Here is an 18,328-nt window from a genome sequence, read left to right on the forward strand (position 1 = left end):
TCTTAACCAGAAAGTTTTTCAGTTTTACCCAATTGAGTTATTCAATATCTTTTGTTGATAAAAAAAATATAGAAACTTTTGTTCTTATCTTACTCTGTTATTTGCTACACCACAACTCAATTTAATAGATTAAATGGGATAATTAAACTTTCCCCAACTCAATTTAAAAGAAAACTTATACATAATTATAACAATTATAACAATCAAAGTGAGACAATATTACATGGAGATCGAACTAAGCAGATTTAGAGACAACATTCTTTTCATAATCACCGTACTTACTATAAATAATTCCAGAAAACAACATCGGGTCCCAAAAACAAACATTACATTATTAGTATTGTTATTCATTTATTTTCATGCCAGAAAACCGAAGTGATCGATCTCAATTTTTCCATCCCAGTCCAAGTAATTTGTTACCAACATCTGCCTTGGCCTTGGGCTGCCCATTTCTCCCTGGATTGTTTAGGTTGAGATTCGAATAGCGGCAATGGTTATTGCTTAGTGTTTTAGCCTGATGTAAGCTGCCATTTTTTCTATCAATGGCAGCCGGGCCGGCATTGGATCGCAGAGTCTTCACCCAATCGAACTTCTTGGTAGTGGGAACCAGCGGTGCCGGCATTTTTCCTGATCTAGAAGTCCGAGGCCGGCCCTTCTCATGATCATCAGCTTCTTTCTTGATCTCTTTTATTTCAATTTTGGTCCCTCCTTCCATTCTTATGCTTATGTTCACTTCCAGAAGTACTGTTGTGTTATCTTTTCTTTGTTGACTTCGTGTCTCAAATCCAGGTAGTACTTCTTTTGCAATATTCCTTTCCTTTTTGTGCTGATCATGATAAAATCGGTGCAACCTGAGAGCATGATGGTATATTCCATTTTTAATCTCTTCCTCCAAATCCCTTTCTATCTCCATCTCTAGCTCTTTGCGAATCTTCTTCTCCTTTTCTGACATGCCAGCCCCCAGGGATTGCTTGATCAGGGTATTAGTCCTTGAATGGGTTTCCTTAAGATCAAATATCTGTAGCATTGAGCTATGCCATGCATCGCTATGATAATTCAAATCTGACTCCTCCCCTAATGGCAGAACCGACAAATCTGCAAAACCCAGAAAGTAAATTGCCAGTAAAGCTTGATCATGAGAGCTGAAACAAAAATTAGTGAATAAAGAAAAAATAATAATAAATATTTCTGATTGCAAAGAAGAGAAACTGATAAAACCTAGTATATCAGCTGCTTTCTTGGGTAGTTCTTGCTGATCCATCTTCCACCGTATGCTTTTCCGTGTGCTGCAAATTGGAACTCCTTTAAATCCTACTAGAATGATTTGGACTGCTGGGAAAATGGGACCTGTGGTACAGTTGGGACGAAGAGGACATAAGAGGTGATGTTTAGGGAAAGAATAACCGTTAGAGACGTTATTTTAGTTGGCTTATTCAAATTCAGGCGCCAAATGTGTCTAACTTGGTATCTGTTGGAAATAAGGATTAAGAAGAGAGATCTTTTCCTTAAATAAACAGTGCTTTACATGGAAGGGATAAGGGTTTGGGTTGCCCTTAAAGCACAATCAATATAGGGTACTATACCCACATGTTTGATGTATGTGCCTATGGATAGTTACAGCTCCATTGGGCTGAGAAGGTGTTGTTGAAGGGGCTAGGCCTTTTCTTGTGGGAAATTGCTCCCTCCGATACCACTTGGGCTTCTTGGCCCATTTTTGCTACAATTTTATTTATTTATTCGTTTCTTTCCGATTCCAATAAACCTTTTGAACAACACCAACACCCCCCTTTTCTGAAAAAAAAAAAAAAAAAAAACTTTTTAACATCAAATTTGCAGGGAATCTCACCATCGAGTTAATTAATTAGAGAGTATAATTTGGTCTAACAAATTTTAGGTTGGGGATAAAAAACTTTATATAGTCTCACTTGTTGAATTTAGATGATCTTATGCAATGAGGTTGTCCTATTACATTACAATTCACAGCTTAATGTAAAAGGTTGTTTGGACTCCATCTACTCAGTAAAGACATTTGGACAGCTCAAACAAATAGAATCTGAACAATCTTTGGTTGCCTTGTTGCAGTCCCTATTACACTGAATCTCGTTCCCACCGATTAAACCTCTAACTCATACACTAGTGTGAAAAAACATGCCATGAATTAGACAAAATGATTAAAGAGTGGCAGCAAGCATGTTGCCACCCGTGTGATAGTCGAAGCATGACCAAGACCTAAATGTACGAGGTATGTCGTGGGCACTAAGTACATTACGATATGATACAAGGTGTGTCGACTTTAATTACATTAGAGATAATTGAGTCAAGTAAGACAGTTAAGATCATTTGCTCCCTCTTGACTCTTTGTCTATGCCATCAACCGATCAAAAATCCAAACAATTTTTCTTGTCCTTGCAATTAGTAGGAGATTTCACAGCCCCCAACACTCCTTTATGTTACGGGCAATGGATTGTAGGCCGAGTAGAGTTTTTAATTTTTAATTTTTTAAGTTAAATATATATATATATATATTTTTTTCTAAACTTAAAATTTAAGTTTGACCCTTATCAAAATTAGTGATCGTAACTCGTAAGGGATCTAATTTTGCCATTGACTAGATTCAACATGTTTGACCATCAATATAACTGTTGTAATTAAGTAAAAATATATTAGTATGAGTAATGTTTCTTACACAACTCTCACACAACTTTTGCACAACTCTAACTACTTTTTGTTATGATCAACCATTGGATTTGTTTTCCAACATGTGGGTCCTAAATATTCAATGGCTGATTTTAAAAGAAAGTTGTAAGAGTTGTGTAAAAGTTGTACAAAAATTGTGTAAGAAACATTACTCTATTAGTATAATCTAATCTGACTTTTATATTAAAAAAAATCAGATTAATTGAATATTGAAGGGGGAAAAAGGGATCTTTTATATTCTAAATATGATTCATAAAATTGGAGGAATTCATTGGTTCATTAACGGCGGTTTAATCCGTTCAACCAACCCAGTGAATCAGTCGGTTCAATAGGTGAACAAACAGCTCAATTCAAACCAGTGTTAGAGTTGTTAAAGAGGATGAAGAGAATGAGTGCAATTCATAGTTCATGGAACCCTAAACCCTATAAACTGCATGTCGTTCATTCAGGCCAAAGACACGAGTTGTTTGCTTCTCAAAATAGACGACGGGCGTATGATTTGTTCTTTACTCAGCCAGTGAGCTGTCCCTTCATCTTTATGTATGCAAGAACAGTTAAGCGGGTGACGATTTCAATAATTCAATCATTGTGATTAGAATTTTTAAACGGCCAACGGTTATAATATAAAATATAATTCGTTTGCTCATCCAACCACGCACGAGCACGCCTTTTCGTCAACTCCAACAACGGCCTACCTCTTTGTCAACACTGTCCAGGAAGAGTTGACCTTAACAAACATCTTCTAGATAGGCCTTAACTCAATTCAAATGAAAATGATTTATTTTATGGCTTAAATCGAATTTCATAAAAAAAATTTAATGATTTATATATCTCTCATTTATGTAGTATCATATATATTTTAATCGTAATCGAGAAGATCATATTCCCATTGTATGTTACCATCCATTCTCCAAGCTGCAATCACATATGTCACGTTTTTAAGCACATTGACGTGAATTTTTGTTAAAAAAAAAAAATGATAGAATTTGGACAAAATGTGCAAGTCAGGTACCACCTATAATATTTTTGTCTTTTTAAAACCAAAGTAGCCATTTCGTTTAGCTAGGCCCTTGCCACATGTACTAATTTGGTATTTAACCCTATATTTTAGTAGGAAAATGTTAGAGCTCCTTCTAGAGTTCTTCTAGTGTCCTTTTAGATGACATAGATTTAATAAATAAAAAATTATCTCAAAATGTGACCTATAAAATGTAATTTTTTAAACAAAAAAACTAAATCCACGTTATCCAGAAGGACGCTAAAATGAGCTTTAACATTTTTCATTTTATTATATATGTTAACATGCTTGCACTAGTACATATATATCATATATGTTATATTATATGCTTATTAAGATATAAGTATATAATTATAGCATATAGTATATAACAATCTTATATTTATATAGGATGTTACTATTTATGCTTACATATTTATAATATATTAGCTATATTTACGAGCGTAATTGAGTTAAATCGAATTTATACGATTATGTCTTGTTTAACAATCGAACATATATAATTTTGTACGCGTTCACATAGGTTCATTTAATCTAAATATAATATTATTGAATCAAACCTTAGCATGTTCACAATCAGTTTTGTTCGTTTACAGCTCTACAGTACAATACAAACTAAATTTGAAAAAAAGAAAAAGAAAAAAAGAGACATTTTTACATTATATAATGTTGCAAACCTGTATCTCCTTATTGGAACATAAGTTTATAAAAAAGAACTTTTCCCTATAATTTGATTAGCATTCAAACAATCTTTAAATAGACTTGCATCTAACATTAAAACTCATGATATAAGACAACTTGTAATCAAATACTCCTACTTATAACCATACTGAAACATCTCAAAAGATGACATTTATCTGACAACTAGCAACTCCATTAGACTAAAATACTTGAGCGGGAAGCATAAAGATAGAGATTAACTTTTTTATTAAAATAGTGTTCTAAGTATATATTGAGAGGGACCGTAACATGACGCCATGTTATCGTCAGACTTCAAAAAAGGTGTTTGATTGCAAATATGCTGGCCCAGTGGCCCAAATAAATCCGGTCCCACGTCTACTTGTCTATGCAAGTGCCCAACTACTCAAGTTACAAACCCACCCATTCATTTACAAGAACGTTATTTTGTATTGTTTTTGTTCTTTTTCTATTATTCTTAGTTGGCGTGGTATTGTTAATTTATCATTTGATTTTTTTCTTTTTAGTTAAGATTGATCTAAAAGTAAATTGACAATACCATATCAGCGAAAAATGATTAAAGAAGGACAAAGAAATACCAAATAGCATATCTCATTTTTGTTGAGAAGGCTAATGTCTCCTGTACAATTGTTGTGCAGGAGACAAGAGACATGTCCTGTACAAAAGTTGCACAATTGTTGTGAAATGTTATTTTGTACTCCCTTATTCTTCTTGCATCATTCTCCACTGATATGACATTGTCAATTCACTATTTAATTTATTTTTTCTTACTTTTTAGTTAAAATTTATTTAAAAATAGATTGACAATGCTACATCAGCGGAGAATAATGTAATACGGATAAGAGAATAAAAAAGAGAATTTCTTAATGAGAAATGATAATTACATAACCTCTTCTTATGTCCTTAAAAAGATGGAGTAATTTTTAAAATCACCATTTGATTTGTGATAGATCACTATCAGATTTTGATGAAATTGTAATTTTAAAAATTATATTATTTTTGAAGGGACACAAGAGACTTATAGAATTACTCATTTCTTATTAAAAATGCTCTTTTGTACTCTCTTATTCTTCTTCCATCATTTTTTTTTTTTTTTTTGATTTAACATTTTTAATTCACCATTATTATTTTTTTATTTAAGATTAACCTAAAGCTAAATTAATAATGTCTTTTCAAGGAAAAAAAATTAAATTCCAAATAACATCTCTCTTTCTCACTAGCGACCGAATTGACTGCTGGGGTCACCAAATTGCAATTCCCATCGTCCTTCTAATTAGACACGAGGCTGCAAAGGAGATACCTGAAACAAAATTGATGCGCGTGTAAAACAATATATATTGATTCAGCCTCCTCCACATGGCGGTCTCTGATTGACAAGTGGGTGGCAAACAAGCCAAAACCGTTGCTGGAGGCTCTGTGGGGGGCGGTCAACTCAGAATTGCACTTATAAACAGGCGTGTATTAATGTACTATGGACCACAAAACAAAAGTCAACATGGGAAAGGGAGGCCAATTTGGACCGTCCAATTAAGCCAAACACAGATTAACGTGCGCACTTGGGACGGAATGGCCAATCTGTTGCTTGTGAATGAATGAATGTGATTCTGTAGTAGGTAAAGCTTTCCTTCCAACCAAACCAACCAACTGAACGACTCAGAGGCTGTCAGCCTGTCAGGTTGTGTTATATCACTACTTTTTTTAAGTCTTCCAACCAATCATCTAAACTATTTAGATTTGGATTCGGGGCAGGCAATACTTGAGTCTTATAAAAGAAAGGTTTAATTTTCACATTAATGTTATTAGGATTCTTACGACTTTTACTATAATGTTTTTATTTATTTATTTTATAAATTCATATAAATTTTCTAAAAAATTATAATAAAAGCTCTAGAATCCACGTGCATATTGTTAAGGAGTCCTCTCTTTTGTTTCCGATCTCCCGTTTTCTCCGCAGAAATCAGAAACAAAACACATCATTAAGTTAAACAAAGGCCGGCTATTGGCAATTTCACGGGGTTTTTAATTAAAAAACGCAGGGTAGTTTGGTAGTTTTCGAGCTGCAAAACAAGGTTATATTGGTCAAAATATTCGGTCTGCGTTGGACTTTGAAAAGCTTCTCGTGGGTTCTTAAGTCAGCAGCACTCCTATTGCTGTTCAACTTTGTCTCTCTGTCTGTCACTCTCTCTCTATTTCTGTTCGCTCCGTCAATTCGATCATTGGCCTACAATCCAAACATCCACATTGCGGCTGATCGCTCGGCTGCCTGGTAATCTCCGTTCCGTTTCTATGGGCACTCTCTCGCACGCGATCAGCCCCAAACTCGCTCTCCCGCGCCGCGATTCTCAGCGCTCTTATCATGGACTTCCGCGCTTGAATTCTCGTCCCCTGAGATGGAATTCCAGCAGAGCCGCCAAGAAGATCCGCGCGTCTGCGGGGACCGCGAAGCAGAGCCCCGCCATCGATTTCAGCGATCCCGACTGGAAATCCAAGTTCCAGGAGGACTTCGAGACGCGCTTCAACATCCCTCACATCACTGACATCTTCGACGACGCCGTTCCGATTCCCTCCACTTTTTGCCTCAGAATGAGGTCCTTTTGAAAGCAAATTGTGAATTGCGCATTTTATTTATCGCTGTACTAGTTTTAGACATTGAAGAATTTTGCATGATTGTGGTTATCAAGGAAATTGCAATGTAGTTTTTTTCTTTTTCTTTTTTAGAAATAGCAAATTCCATATCTACTTGGTATTTGCTTGCAGGACACCGGTAACAGAGGACTTTGCGGGAGGGTACCCATCGGACGAGGAGTGGCATGGTTACATAAATAAGAACGACAGGGTGCTTCTTAAGGTATATTAAGTATTTATTGTAGAACTTTGTAGTTTGGATTTGACGGGCCTCTTCAAAGAACATATACCAACCCGTCAATTACCATAAAAAGTGTCTTTTTGTTTTTATGTTTTATTTTTGGCTCATCTGCGTGTTTTACTTTTCCTTTTTCCTGTTGAACTTTGTTATCCGGTTAATTATATACGATGCTGAAGATGTAATTATGTGAGATGGTGTCCAATAGAAAAAAACACAAAATCTAAGTTTTCACTTTAGCTACAAGATACCCATAAGAACATGGATAGTGTCCGGATATCAATGTGAGTTTTGATCACGGCAAAGTAATCTTGACCGGGGCAAGATGATAGTATAAAAACGCACAAGTTAAGTCTGAAAATCCAAGTGCAAAGTTAAAATCTTAGGAAGCTTTGATGTAATACCACCTCGTATTGTATGCTTTTATTTTCTATTCTTATTTCTTTTCCCCGTTTGATAGAAGAATTTTTGCTGTCGGTCTGGTCTGAAAGCTTTAGTACTGCCATTTATGTGTTCCTAAATTTTCAATTTATATGGAGTTTTCTTGTTTAAGATTGAAATTTTTCTTTCAAATAGTTGATTTAATTTTCTTCTGTTTTTTTTCCTGGAAGTGATTAGAATTTGAATGCTTTATGACAGATTGTAGCAGTATGGGGAATCCAGAAACTCTTTAGTTTTTGGCTGATTAGCTAGTTAATTTATATTTAAAAACACCTACCCATTTTAATTGTGAGAAATTAAAAAGTTTTCTTTTGAAAGTAAGCACATATATAACTGGCTTTATGCATATCAAAATTCCAGGCATGACTTGATTTATATTGATGTTTGCTACATATTTGTAGAGAGGATAAAAAATTGAAGAACTTTATTTTTTACCTTTCATACTTGCTATGTAGTTATGGTATGTGAGGCCTATCTTTTCATTTAGATATGAGTATTTCAATGCTTTTGAATTTTTTGTATTCCATCTCGTTTATTCATATTTAGGTTGCCAAGAACATGATTTGTATAAATTCCCATGTAGAATGCCAGGGATGTTATATCTTTCCTCTCGAGCTATTTACTAGTATTTGCATTGTAATTTGCCTTTTTATTCAATATTCCAGGTCATACACTACTCGTCACCTACATCGGCTGGTGCCGAGTGCATTGATCCTGACTGTAGTTGGGTGGAACAATGGTAAATTTCAATCTTTAACTCTCTTATAGGCAATTTGTGAAAATCTGGAGTATGCATCTGGTGGCAATGAGTAGAACTCTTTGAACAATTTATGTCATGTTCAGAGAAATATGGGAGATTTTTTTTTTCCTCGCAGTAGAACCTAAAGTGAATGGGGATCCATAAAGGTTTGTCAATGAGAGATTTGGTGTGAAAGTGTAGAAGTAGTGATAATGGGTGGTGGTTATTAGGTTTATAGCTCTCATGGTCTAGGAGTTTGCAAGATACAAAGCCAATATGAAAAGTGTTAGAATATCAAGTAAATAATTAAATTTACAATTTCTTATTAGCTTAATACTTTTGGAATAACTGATGATGTAACATGGTATCAGAGCAAAGGTCTTGAGTTTGAATACTTCATAGTTTATCCCCATTTTAGTTAAAAATATTCAACGTATTCGGCTTCACTTGTTGAGCAGGAGTTTGAGCTCACATGTGAAGGAGTGTAAAAATTTTAATTTAAATGATTAAATTTACAATTTCTTATCAGTTTAAGCTTTTGAGACAAGTGGTGATTTAACAAAAAGAATGGGCGTTTTTACATAAATGGGGAGGTTTTAAGTGGGATCAGGCATAAGGTAGCATTTCAAGAAGGTTCCCTTTTTTTTCTTGGTTTGTCTTGGTGAATCATGGAGGAATTACCTTTCATTGCTGTCAAGAGGCAATTTTTCCAGGACTTATATGGTTTGGAGAGGTGACACAAAGATGTCAAAGTTTTCTGAAAAGATTCACATGATTTGGAATATAGATTGCTTTGAGAATTTTCAAAAGAGGAGAATTTCCAACAACTTGTGGCTTTTATTTTGATCAACCATCTCTTGGAATAAAAATTTACAGGAGAAAATGTACTCTTAGATCCGTTTAGATATGCCTAATTCCATAAAGTGTCTCTTGGAAATGGTTGGTTCCTCAGTTATGTTGGAGTTTGTCTAGAGTGACGTACTGACTTGTCTAAAGGAATTAATTTGACTTGTCATTGATTGCTACTTCATAATGACTTATCGTTTTGATTGTGTTAGATGTCAATTTGACTGCTACTTCATAACGCTATTGTATGTAACGGGAACTTTCCAGGGTTCATCGTGCTGGACCACGGGAGAAGATATACTTCAGACCAGAAGAAGTGAAAGCAGCGATTATAACTTGTGGAGGGCTCTGCCCTGGTCTCAATGATGTCATCAGACAGGTTATCGTCATGACTCATTTTATTGTCTTCTTTCTTTTGACTGGTCCAGTTTCAGGCATTTCTTTTCACCTTAATTAAACCTTTGCTTGATAGTAATCTCCGGTGCTTAACAAATGAAGTTTCTGGGTTTAAAAAGAACATAGGACATAACCAGTGTCAATATATATTGGTTAACAATATTTACACGATTATACTACTACATAGTGAACACAAATGGTATGTTTATTAATTGTTTTGAAAAGTGTTTTCTGTGTTTTGATTTGAAATTTTTTGATGTCATAGAAAATCGACCAGTGTTTTTGATGTGGTTTACATTTGAAAAAGTGTTTATGTGGGGTTCACTTTAAAAGATTATTTTATAAACTTTTTGAAAAGTGTTTTAAGTTTTCAAAGAAACAAACACAAAACGTACTTATTTTGAGAAAACATGAGCTTATTTTTTCAAGTGTATGAAAAAAATAAAGTGGTTGCGCAGCCACCCTCAGCAGAGGAGAGCGGCCTCCCCCTTCATTATTTTTTTATTTTTTGTAAGTAATAAGTCAGCCTCCACACCTGAAAAAATAAACAATTATTTTGTCAAAATATTCCTATAAGAAGGTTTGAGAAGTTTTCTAAAAAGCGTCATGTTTTGTGTTTTGAATTGTGTTTTGTTTGGTAAATGTTTTTGAAAAATGTGTTTTTGTGCTTGAAAAGAGAAAATACTTTTCGAAAACACAGCCAAAATTCCCCTTGAATTCACAATGTTGTAAGAAAGTAAATCTTGAGTCGAAAAAATTATGGGTCTGTTTGACAAGCCATTGCCAATTACCCATAATTGTCTTTTTTCCCATCAAATCAAAAACATTTCAAATTTTTTATACTTTTTATATCACATCAATTATTTTTTATTATTATTCAAATAAAAAAATCCACTACAAAACAAAACTTTTTTACTTTTCTATAAAACATTCTTAAATTTTATATCACGTCAATCACTTCTTACTACTATTCAAATAATAATTCCACAACACAACTACATACCAAACACACCCTATGTAATTCTGCATTCTCAGAATCTTCTTGAACATTGAACAAACATGCATGCTGCATTCTTGAGCAATGCATGTTTGAAGTCTGTGTTTTGTGGCCTTAAGTTTATACGTAACATTCCACTATTTATATATAAGTGTTGACAAGATTGATTGGAGTTACAGAACAAATAAGAAAAAAAAAACTAAGGAAAATTTTGATTGGTGTATCGCATTTTCAAACTTTTCCTTTTGAAGCCCCATATCTAGTAACAATGCCTAAGATTTATGTTATTATAACTACTTCAATCATGTTCTGCTGCAGATTGTCATCACACTCGAAATATATGGTGTGAAAAAGATTGTAGGTATTCCCTTTGGTTACCGTGGATTTTCTGACAAAGAATTGACTGAAATGCCGGTACATTCCTGTGCCTTTTGTGATTATTTCAAATGATTCTTCAAACAATGTTGCTGTGTACTTAAAGATAAATGCAATGTTTCTTATCTTCTGAAAATATGGTTGGAGTTGTAGATTAATTTGTTTAGGTTTTTACGTCAATCATCAGTTATCGAGAAAAGTGGTTCAGAATGTCCATCTTTCTGGTGGAAGCTTGTTAGGAGTTTCACGTGGAGGACCTGAAATTAGTGAAATCGTGGACAGTTTGGAGGTGCTCAATTTATCTTTTGCATTGATTTATCAAATATTGAGTAGTTAACTATTTTGATATCTTGATTCCGGGAAATGTGAGTGATCTGATTTATGTTTTTCATATTGGTGCCAGGAAAGAGGAATAAACATGCTATTTGTGTTGGGCGGGAATGGCACACATGCTGGGGCAAACGCAATACACAATGAGGTTGTAATGCCTGAAGCCCTGTAGTAACTAGGTTCAGCGTGTGAAGTATTTTTCTCATGCTTTATTAAGATTTTCTTTTCAGAATGCTGCATTGAACCTGCAGCAGAGATACTTTTTCAAATTCAAAATATTGCTTTTGAAGTTGTTTATCTAGTTGTTTTGCAAACTTATCTTGTAAAAGTAAATAAAATTAATGAATAAATAAATAAATAAACAAATAAATAATGGCAGACATGCATTTGAAGGCACAATGCTATAAATATTGGTGTTATCTTCACCTTCAAGGCTGATGGAAGTATGATAATGATGTACTGCTATATCTTTAAGACAATAACGTCAGAGGTATCTTACAATGTCCACACTTGTGACTCCATTCTAACTTAGTTTTTGCAAGTTGCTGATGCTTGTTGTATCTCCTTCCGGGGGTTTGCCTTTTATCCTTCTTTAGATCTAATTTCATATATATCTTCTGCTTTTAGTGCCGGAAACGACGGATGAGGGTGGCTGTAGTTGGTGTGCCAAAAACTATAGACAACGATATTTTGCTGATGGATAAAACTTTTGGTTTTGATACTGCTGTTGAAGAGGCACAAAGAGCAATAAATTCTGCATACATAGAGGTACTCTACTTGCATTTTACTTGCCCATGCATGGATTTATGTTTCTCTGTATAAGTTTTCCTGCTGAATTCTTTCCCAGTGTTGGTTTTTTCGTGGTGAACTTTTCTTTTCTTTTTTGCCTCAATCTTGTTATTAGGCGCACAGTGCTTATCATGGTGTTGGCGTTGTGAAATTGATGGGCCGTAGCAGTGGATTTATAGCTATGCATGCATCCCTAGCTAGTGGACAAATTGACATATGTTTGATTCCTGAGGTACTTATTACTAGCAATTAATTGGATAGTTATCTCTGTGAGCTATAACTGATTCTACTGATATGCACATCTAAGGTATCTTTTAATTTGCACGGGCCTCATGGCGTTTTGAGTCATCTGAAATACCTGATTGAGACAAAGGGTTCAGCTGTTATATGTGTCGCCGAGGGAGCAGGGCAGGTGAGTTATATAAGGAATTCATATTTTCGCTTGTAGGTTGAATACTTTTAACTGATCGGGTGATTTGAATTGTGCAGTCCTTTTTGGCTGCATGAAATAGAATGAAAAACCGCCTGTGTTCATTTCATTGCATTACATAGATCTTATAACTTCTTCCTGATTTTTTCCCCTAAGATGAAGAGTACAATTCAGCATGCTGTTGTTTTCTGATGCAGAATTTCCTTCAGAAAACTAATGCTAAAGATGCTTCTGGGAACATTGTATTTGGAGATTTCGGTGTCCACATTCAACAAGAGGTTGGTAGTTGTGTTTTGACTAATTTCATGTGGTCTTGATCTCTATGACACTTGAGACAAGCTAAGTGGGTTGATAAATAATGAGCTGACTGAAAGTCTAATTGTTATGATTAGTTGATATGTGTTGCATAGATAAGAACGGACTGCAGTTTGGCCTTGTAGTTGTCACTTGTCAGAGTTACAAATATGCCATGTTCTTAAGCCTTCAAGATCTAAGCTCTGTTAGTGGCTCTTTTGCTAAGACTAGATATGGTATTATGGTCAGTTGACAGCTTTCGATGTTATGTGCAGTGAACAAAACCAAGTGTTTCTTCACTTGAACTGGAAATCATTGGCCATCTGCTTTTTTATTTTTTTGTTCATAAGTCACTTATAAAAAAAAAAATGTTCATGAGTCAGAATTGGAGAATTTAATACTGACTATGTATCTTGAAACATTTGGCCTGTGTGGGATTTGTCTAGTCTATCTCATCATTATATTTTCAAATATTCTTCTCTTTTCTCTTCTCCCCCCACCCTCTCTTTTCATTTAAAATTCAGTTTCTTGATGGATGTGCAAATCTCTCCTGGTACTGACTGTGGGAGAGCTGCATTGATATATCTCTGAATTCAATTATGGAAGTACTTGGAGGGTTCTTAATACTCATACTAATTCACCTTAGACTGCTTCATCGAACAATGGGACGAGTTTCAATGGCTACATAGCTATGATGTGTATTTTATTCATAAACCCAATAACATGTATTCTTTGATAAAATTAATATTGAACTACATGTTGCCAGTTTTACATTTTCTGTCATATTAGCGAAACTTCGACAAGCACTGATTTTCTTGGTCTTTTAACATATTATTTTATTTTGCCGTTGTGTATTATTTTGCTTCCAAAGAAATAGCAGTATTCTGGTGAAAGAAACTCATAAATTTTTTTTCTTGGTTGAATCCTTTCATATGTATTCTGGATGATTTTACTGGTGGAATTCCCTTTGTACCTCTCCTATAGGATACTAATATCAAATGACCATTCTTCTGTCAGATAAAAAAATGTTTTAAGGAGATTGGTGTTCCAGTTGATGTGAAGTATATTGATCCCACTTACATGATCCGTGCGTGCCGTGCAAATGCATCAGATGGAATTCTATGCACTGTACTAGGGCAAAATGCTGTGAGTCTCTCTCTCTCTCTCTCTCTGACCTGATTGGCTCACAGTAGCCTCCTGCATGGTGTCTCGTTCTTGTTAGTATGCCATTAAACCAAATGTCATTTCTCGACAACCTTACTATCAACTGATCCCTTAGCTGGGACTCCTGTGACATTGAAACGTTATTACCCTGTGGTGAGCCAAGATCAACCGTTTCATTGCTAATGGGGTGATTTATCAAAACCAGGGTTGGAGGCTTCGAGCAGTCATCTTGGGTTTGGTAGAGTAGTAATTGGTGGTACTTGAAAAATGACTTCTGGATGCTTGTTAAAGCAAGTCATGTCAGATATCTTTCCTCCTAACCTTTGTATAGATCATCCCTTAAGTTTTAGCTGCTAGATTGTGATTATTGATGAACAGTACGATATCATTAGATAATTGTATCATCCTAATTAAATTTCTCAAGATTTAAAAAGGCTGTTTACAACATAGGAATTGAAGTCTGGAGAAGTTCCCTTCAGAAAAAAAAAAATCGAGACTTCCCAGTTTCCAGTTAGGAATCCAGCTTTAAACCGGGATCCTGCTCAGAAATTGGGGTTGGTTTTTGGATAAGCGAATATTTTGATTCCAGGGTAAATCAGAAATGGCCTCGTGCAAGTAGATCTAAGCTTAATTGGTTAGGCTTGTGAATAAATTTGGTTAGGCTAATGGACTGGCTTAGTTACGTAAGATTGCCTGTGCACAGGCTTAATTAGGTCTCTATTTGGCTCAACCTCAAACTTGGCTCGTTTCAGTAGGCAAGCCTAGCAGAGCTCAAGCTTGGCCGAGCTGGCAAGCTCAGATGTGCAGTTTCAATGACTGGTCAAACTTGGATCATTTTGAGCTTGGCCTAGGTTCAACTGAGCTGTGCTCAAACTGCCTAGGGGTTTGCAAGCATATATAGGGTTATTCTCCAAGTGCCCCTCACTGAAGCAGGTTTTCAGACTTGCTTCATTGCAGATTTCCTTTTACTATTTTTTTTAATCTCTTTTTCTTTTTTCTTTTTGTTTTTTGACACTTCAGTCCTACTAATGTCTATTCAATATGGATGTGTGGCTTTGTCAGGTTCATGGCGCATTTGCTGGATATAGTGGTATTACAGTAGGCATATGCAACACTCACTATGTCTACCTTCCAATTCCTGAAGTCATTTCTTATCCCAGGCTGGTGGACCCCAACAGTAGAATGTGGCATCGTTGCTTGACTTCAACAGGCCAGCCTGACTTTATCTGATAAACTAGCTCTTCTTATTTAAGCTATAAAAGAGACTTGACAAATATAAGCTCCCACAGTAGAATCTAGGACAGATAGGCTGCTTCAGAAGGTTTATTAATAGTCTGCTCAAAGCATGGTGTAGAAGAAATAATATTAAAGGATGGCCTTTCCTCCACCATTAAATATTTTTCAATGTATAGCATTTCTGCTCTCAGATTGCTTTCACAATAAAGTTCAAGAGGCACCACCAAGCATGTTGTGCTTAAATTTAATGTTTTTTACAACATTTGTTGTAACTCTGAAATATGTTGGCCATAGTTAAAGCCCGATACGAAACTAGATCAACTGTAAGGATCTTGCATATGAAATTCACTTGCAATTTTTGGGTATGTTCATATTTACAAGAGTATGAATGATTTTTAATTCCTCGAGAAAATCTGAGATTCATATCAGGACATCAAAGACGTAGTGGAGCCAAGGCACACCACATCTGATGAGAAGTCCAGCAGCACATCTCTTTACAATTGGAATTTGAAATTCAACAAGAGTATTGTTGCATCAAATGAGGTATGTCTCGGTCTCTGTCAGCTTCTAATGTTCTATAGCGTACAACGTGCATTACTGTTGATTGAACCCATCAAACATTGATCGGATTCTGTGCAAGCAGTGATGACCACATGGTGGTAGCTGTGGCTTTATGTCCTGATAATTATCGTATTTAACTCTTTTTTGGGTGGGTTTTTCTGTACGAACCGAAACTAGGCAATCGCTGTGTTGGTAGCAATGGAGAAATGCAACATGTATTTTCTAAGTTTTTATTCTCAAGTGCTCTTTTTTTGTTTTTTTTTTTTTTTAAACGTGACAGTAAAAATTACAATTAATGTGAAGTATACAAATTAATCCGTTCAAAATTTAATAGTAATTTTTACTGACACATTAAAAAGTAAATATTTGAAAGTACACGTCTCATTCCTTTGGCATATTGTAGCATTAATGTTGAAGTGCCCCAAGCCTTGGCTAATGCACATGCAAACACGAAAAATTTCTCTCTGCCTTGAGATGTACTCGTGTCACTTGTGCAAGCACTGTACGTAATTAGACTAATGCACATGACTAGCTTCACTGAATAGTAATAATAATTCTGACTGGTCAAAGATTTACACCAGCTACTCTGATAAAGTGTGAATTTTTCCCTGACAACTGGTACACCTACTGAGTCCTCTATGATTTTTCATTTTTTTAGACAATCCGAAGGGTGTATTAGTTACACAAGGGACACTTTCGTTTTGGTCCCACCTGCAGGTGTTCAGCAAGTAGGGCATGGGTTGTCCAGGCACATATTCAAGTAAGTGGGGCCTATTGCAACGTAAGTAAACAATCTTAGTTGTGAGATGAGGCTTGTTTGGAGTTTGATTTCTACACTTTACCGGTATAACAATTGTACATCTCCTCACGTGAGGGTGGACTCTACACATTGGACCCTATCCCATATGAAGGGTTGTTGTGTAATTATTATGGTGGTGTTGTAAATCCATCATTTTTTGGCTTGTTTATATCAAAGGGTAATAGTCTTTCCCTTAATCAGTCTCTCTTAGGGCTGGTAATTTTTAATATGACCCTTAGTCTCTCTCCAAACGAGCCCCATTTATATTAATAGCGTCGTCTCTCTCTCTTGTCAAATGACTCAAATGAACCATTTTAAAATTGGGCAACTGGGATATGACTGACCAAGGCTAGCTAGCTCAGCTGGCATCTGAATAAACATAAATATTTGTGTACTTTTCTTGTTGGCCTGCCCATGGGTCAATCTGTTATGCTGACCGAAAATCATTTTCCTACCATTAACCCCCAATTCTCTGAATGCTATTTATCAAAGGATCAAATGCTTTTTTACCGATTACCATCCAAAGCTATCGACAAGTAAAAGGGTTGTGATTCTCCTGAGGGATCTGAGCCTTCTGACCAACCCCTTTTACCCATCTTCCATGGACCATGACTATTCATCTCCTTCTCCACAAGGCACACTTTCTCTCTTTTGGGTTTCTGAGACACCACCACGCACACTTGGAAAAGTTCTCTCTTGGGTACCGTGTTAGTCTTTGGTTATTTTTTCCACAAATTATAAGAGATTTGCTATTACTTTTCTTGATCTTTCTTTCGTCCTTCCACTTTTTAAAATTTGTTATTAGATATGTGAAGACCATATGTGGTCGTGATTTTGAAAAATCAAGGATGGAAAAGAATGACCATGGTAGAAAAAAAAAATCATTTCTCAAATTGTAATGGGAAAAGTTCACTAATGTCATACTCTCGAACTATTGTCAAATTGTTAATATCATTAATGACAGTAAAAAGATAAAAATATCATTAAAAAATTTAATAAGACAACTAAAAATTAAAAAATATATATAAAACAAAAAAAAAAAATGGTTCTTGAAACAAGGGTGGTCAGGCCACCCTTTTAGCCATTTGGAGTGGTTGAGCCATCCCCTAAAAAAAAATGCGGCCATTTGAACCACCCCATATATGGCTGAAGGAGGTGGCTAAGCCACCCATGTTCTATGAAACAGTTTTTTTTTTTTTTTTTTAGATTTTTTTTTATTAAGGATATTTTTATTATTAGAGGACATTGACAATTTTTATTAATTTGGGGTAATATTGATATAATCTATAGGGGAACATTGACAATTTGGTAGTAACTGAAATGGGTATATAGACATATGATTTTCCTTCGTCATTTTCACATCTCTCTTTCTCCCTGCTTTCTTTATTCTCTATAACTTTCAAAAAATAAAAATTCTTGGCTTCATCATTGTTAATTCCGTTCCAATCGAAACAACTAAATATTTTATGCCGTTAATAAATTAGAACACTTAATTTCAATTTGTTTAGATCTATTCCATTCGTTTTGGTTTGCTTTGACCTATTTCACATAATTGTTTCAGCCTGGTCATGGTTACGTTATATTTTCAATTTTTTTTTTTTTGAAGACTTTAGAAGTAGCTTTTGTCAAATTTTCATAAGAACTTATTTATATG

General features: G+C 35.1%; 2 protein-coding genes across 2 annotated transcripts; one reads left to right on the plus strand and one right to left on the minus strand.

Moving 5' to 3' along the window:
- Window positions 1-218: 218 nt before the first annotated feature.
- On the minus strand, window positions 219-1,262 carry LOC133862307 (uncharacterized). Its single transcript, XM_062298083.1, has 2 exons — window positions 1,219-1,262; window positions 219-1,095 (listed from the first exon to the last, which is right to left on the minus strand). The coding sequence occupies exons 1-2, from the start codon at window positions 1,259-1,261 to the stop codon at window positions 386-388; spliced, it is 753 nt and encodes a 250-aa protein (XP_062154067.1). The 5' UTR covers window position 1,262; the 3' UTR covers window positions 219-385.
- A 5,290-nt stretch (window positions 1,263-6,552) lies between these two features.
- LOC133863658 (ATP-dependent 6-phosphofructokinase 5, chloroplastic) lies at window positions 6,553-15,679 on the plus strand. Its single transcript, XM_062299698.1, has 13 exons — window positions 6,553-7,002; window positions 7,172-7,262; window positions 8,384-8,457; window positions 9,571-9,682; window positions 11,015-11,110; window positions 11,259-11,360; window positions 11,475-11,549; window positions 12,029-12,169; window positions 12,306-12,422; window positions 12,498-12,602; window positions 12,818-12,898; window positions 13,932-14,060; window positions 15,141-15,679. Exons 1-13 carry the CDS (start codon window positions 6,701-6,703, stop codon window positions 15,306-15,308), a joined length of 1,593 nt encoding a protein of 530 aa, XP_062155682.1. The 5' UTR covers window positions 6,553-6,700; the 3' UTR covers window positions 15,309-15,679.
- The last annotated feature ends 2,649 nt before the right edge of the window (window positions 15,680-18,328 follow it).

Source organism: Alnus glutinosa, chromosome 3 (assembly GCF_958979055.1).
Source record: "Alnus glutinosa chromosome 3, dhAlnGlut1.1, whole genome shotgun sequence".
NCBI classification, from domain to species: Eukaryota; Viridiplantae; Streptophyta; class Magnoliopsida; order Fagales; family Betulaceae; genus Alnus; species Alnus glutinosa.

Excerpts from the sequence above, each read along its gene's own strand:
- LOC133862307 (XM_062298083.1), bottom strand. The coding sequence starts at position 1,261 with ATGGATCAGCAAGAACTACCCAAGAAAGCAGCTGATATACTAG. Across the intron at positions 1,096-1,218 it reads GAAAGCAGCTGATATACTAG|ATTTGTCGGTTCTGCCATTA; the intron begins GTTTTATCAGTT and ends TGGGTTTTGCAG.
- LOC133863658 (XM_062299698.1), top strand. The coding sequence starts at position 6,701 with ATGGGCACTCTCTCGCACGCGATCAGCCCCAAACTCGCTCTCCCGCGC. Across the intron at positions 8,458-9,570 it reads TGTAGTTGGGTGGAACAATG|GGTTCATCGTGCTGGACCAC; the intron begins GTAAATTTCAAT and ends GGAACTTTCCAG. Across the intron at positions 11,111-11,258 it reads AAGAATTGACTGAAATGCCG|TTATCGAGAAAAGTGGTTCA; the intron begins GTACATTCCTGT and ends GTCAATCATCAG.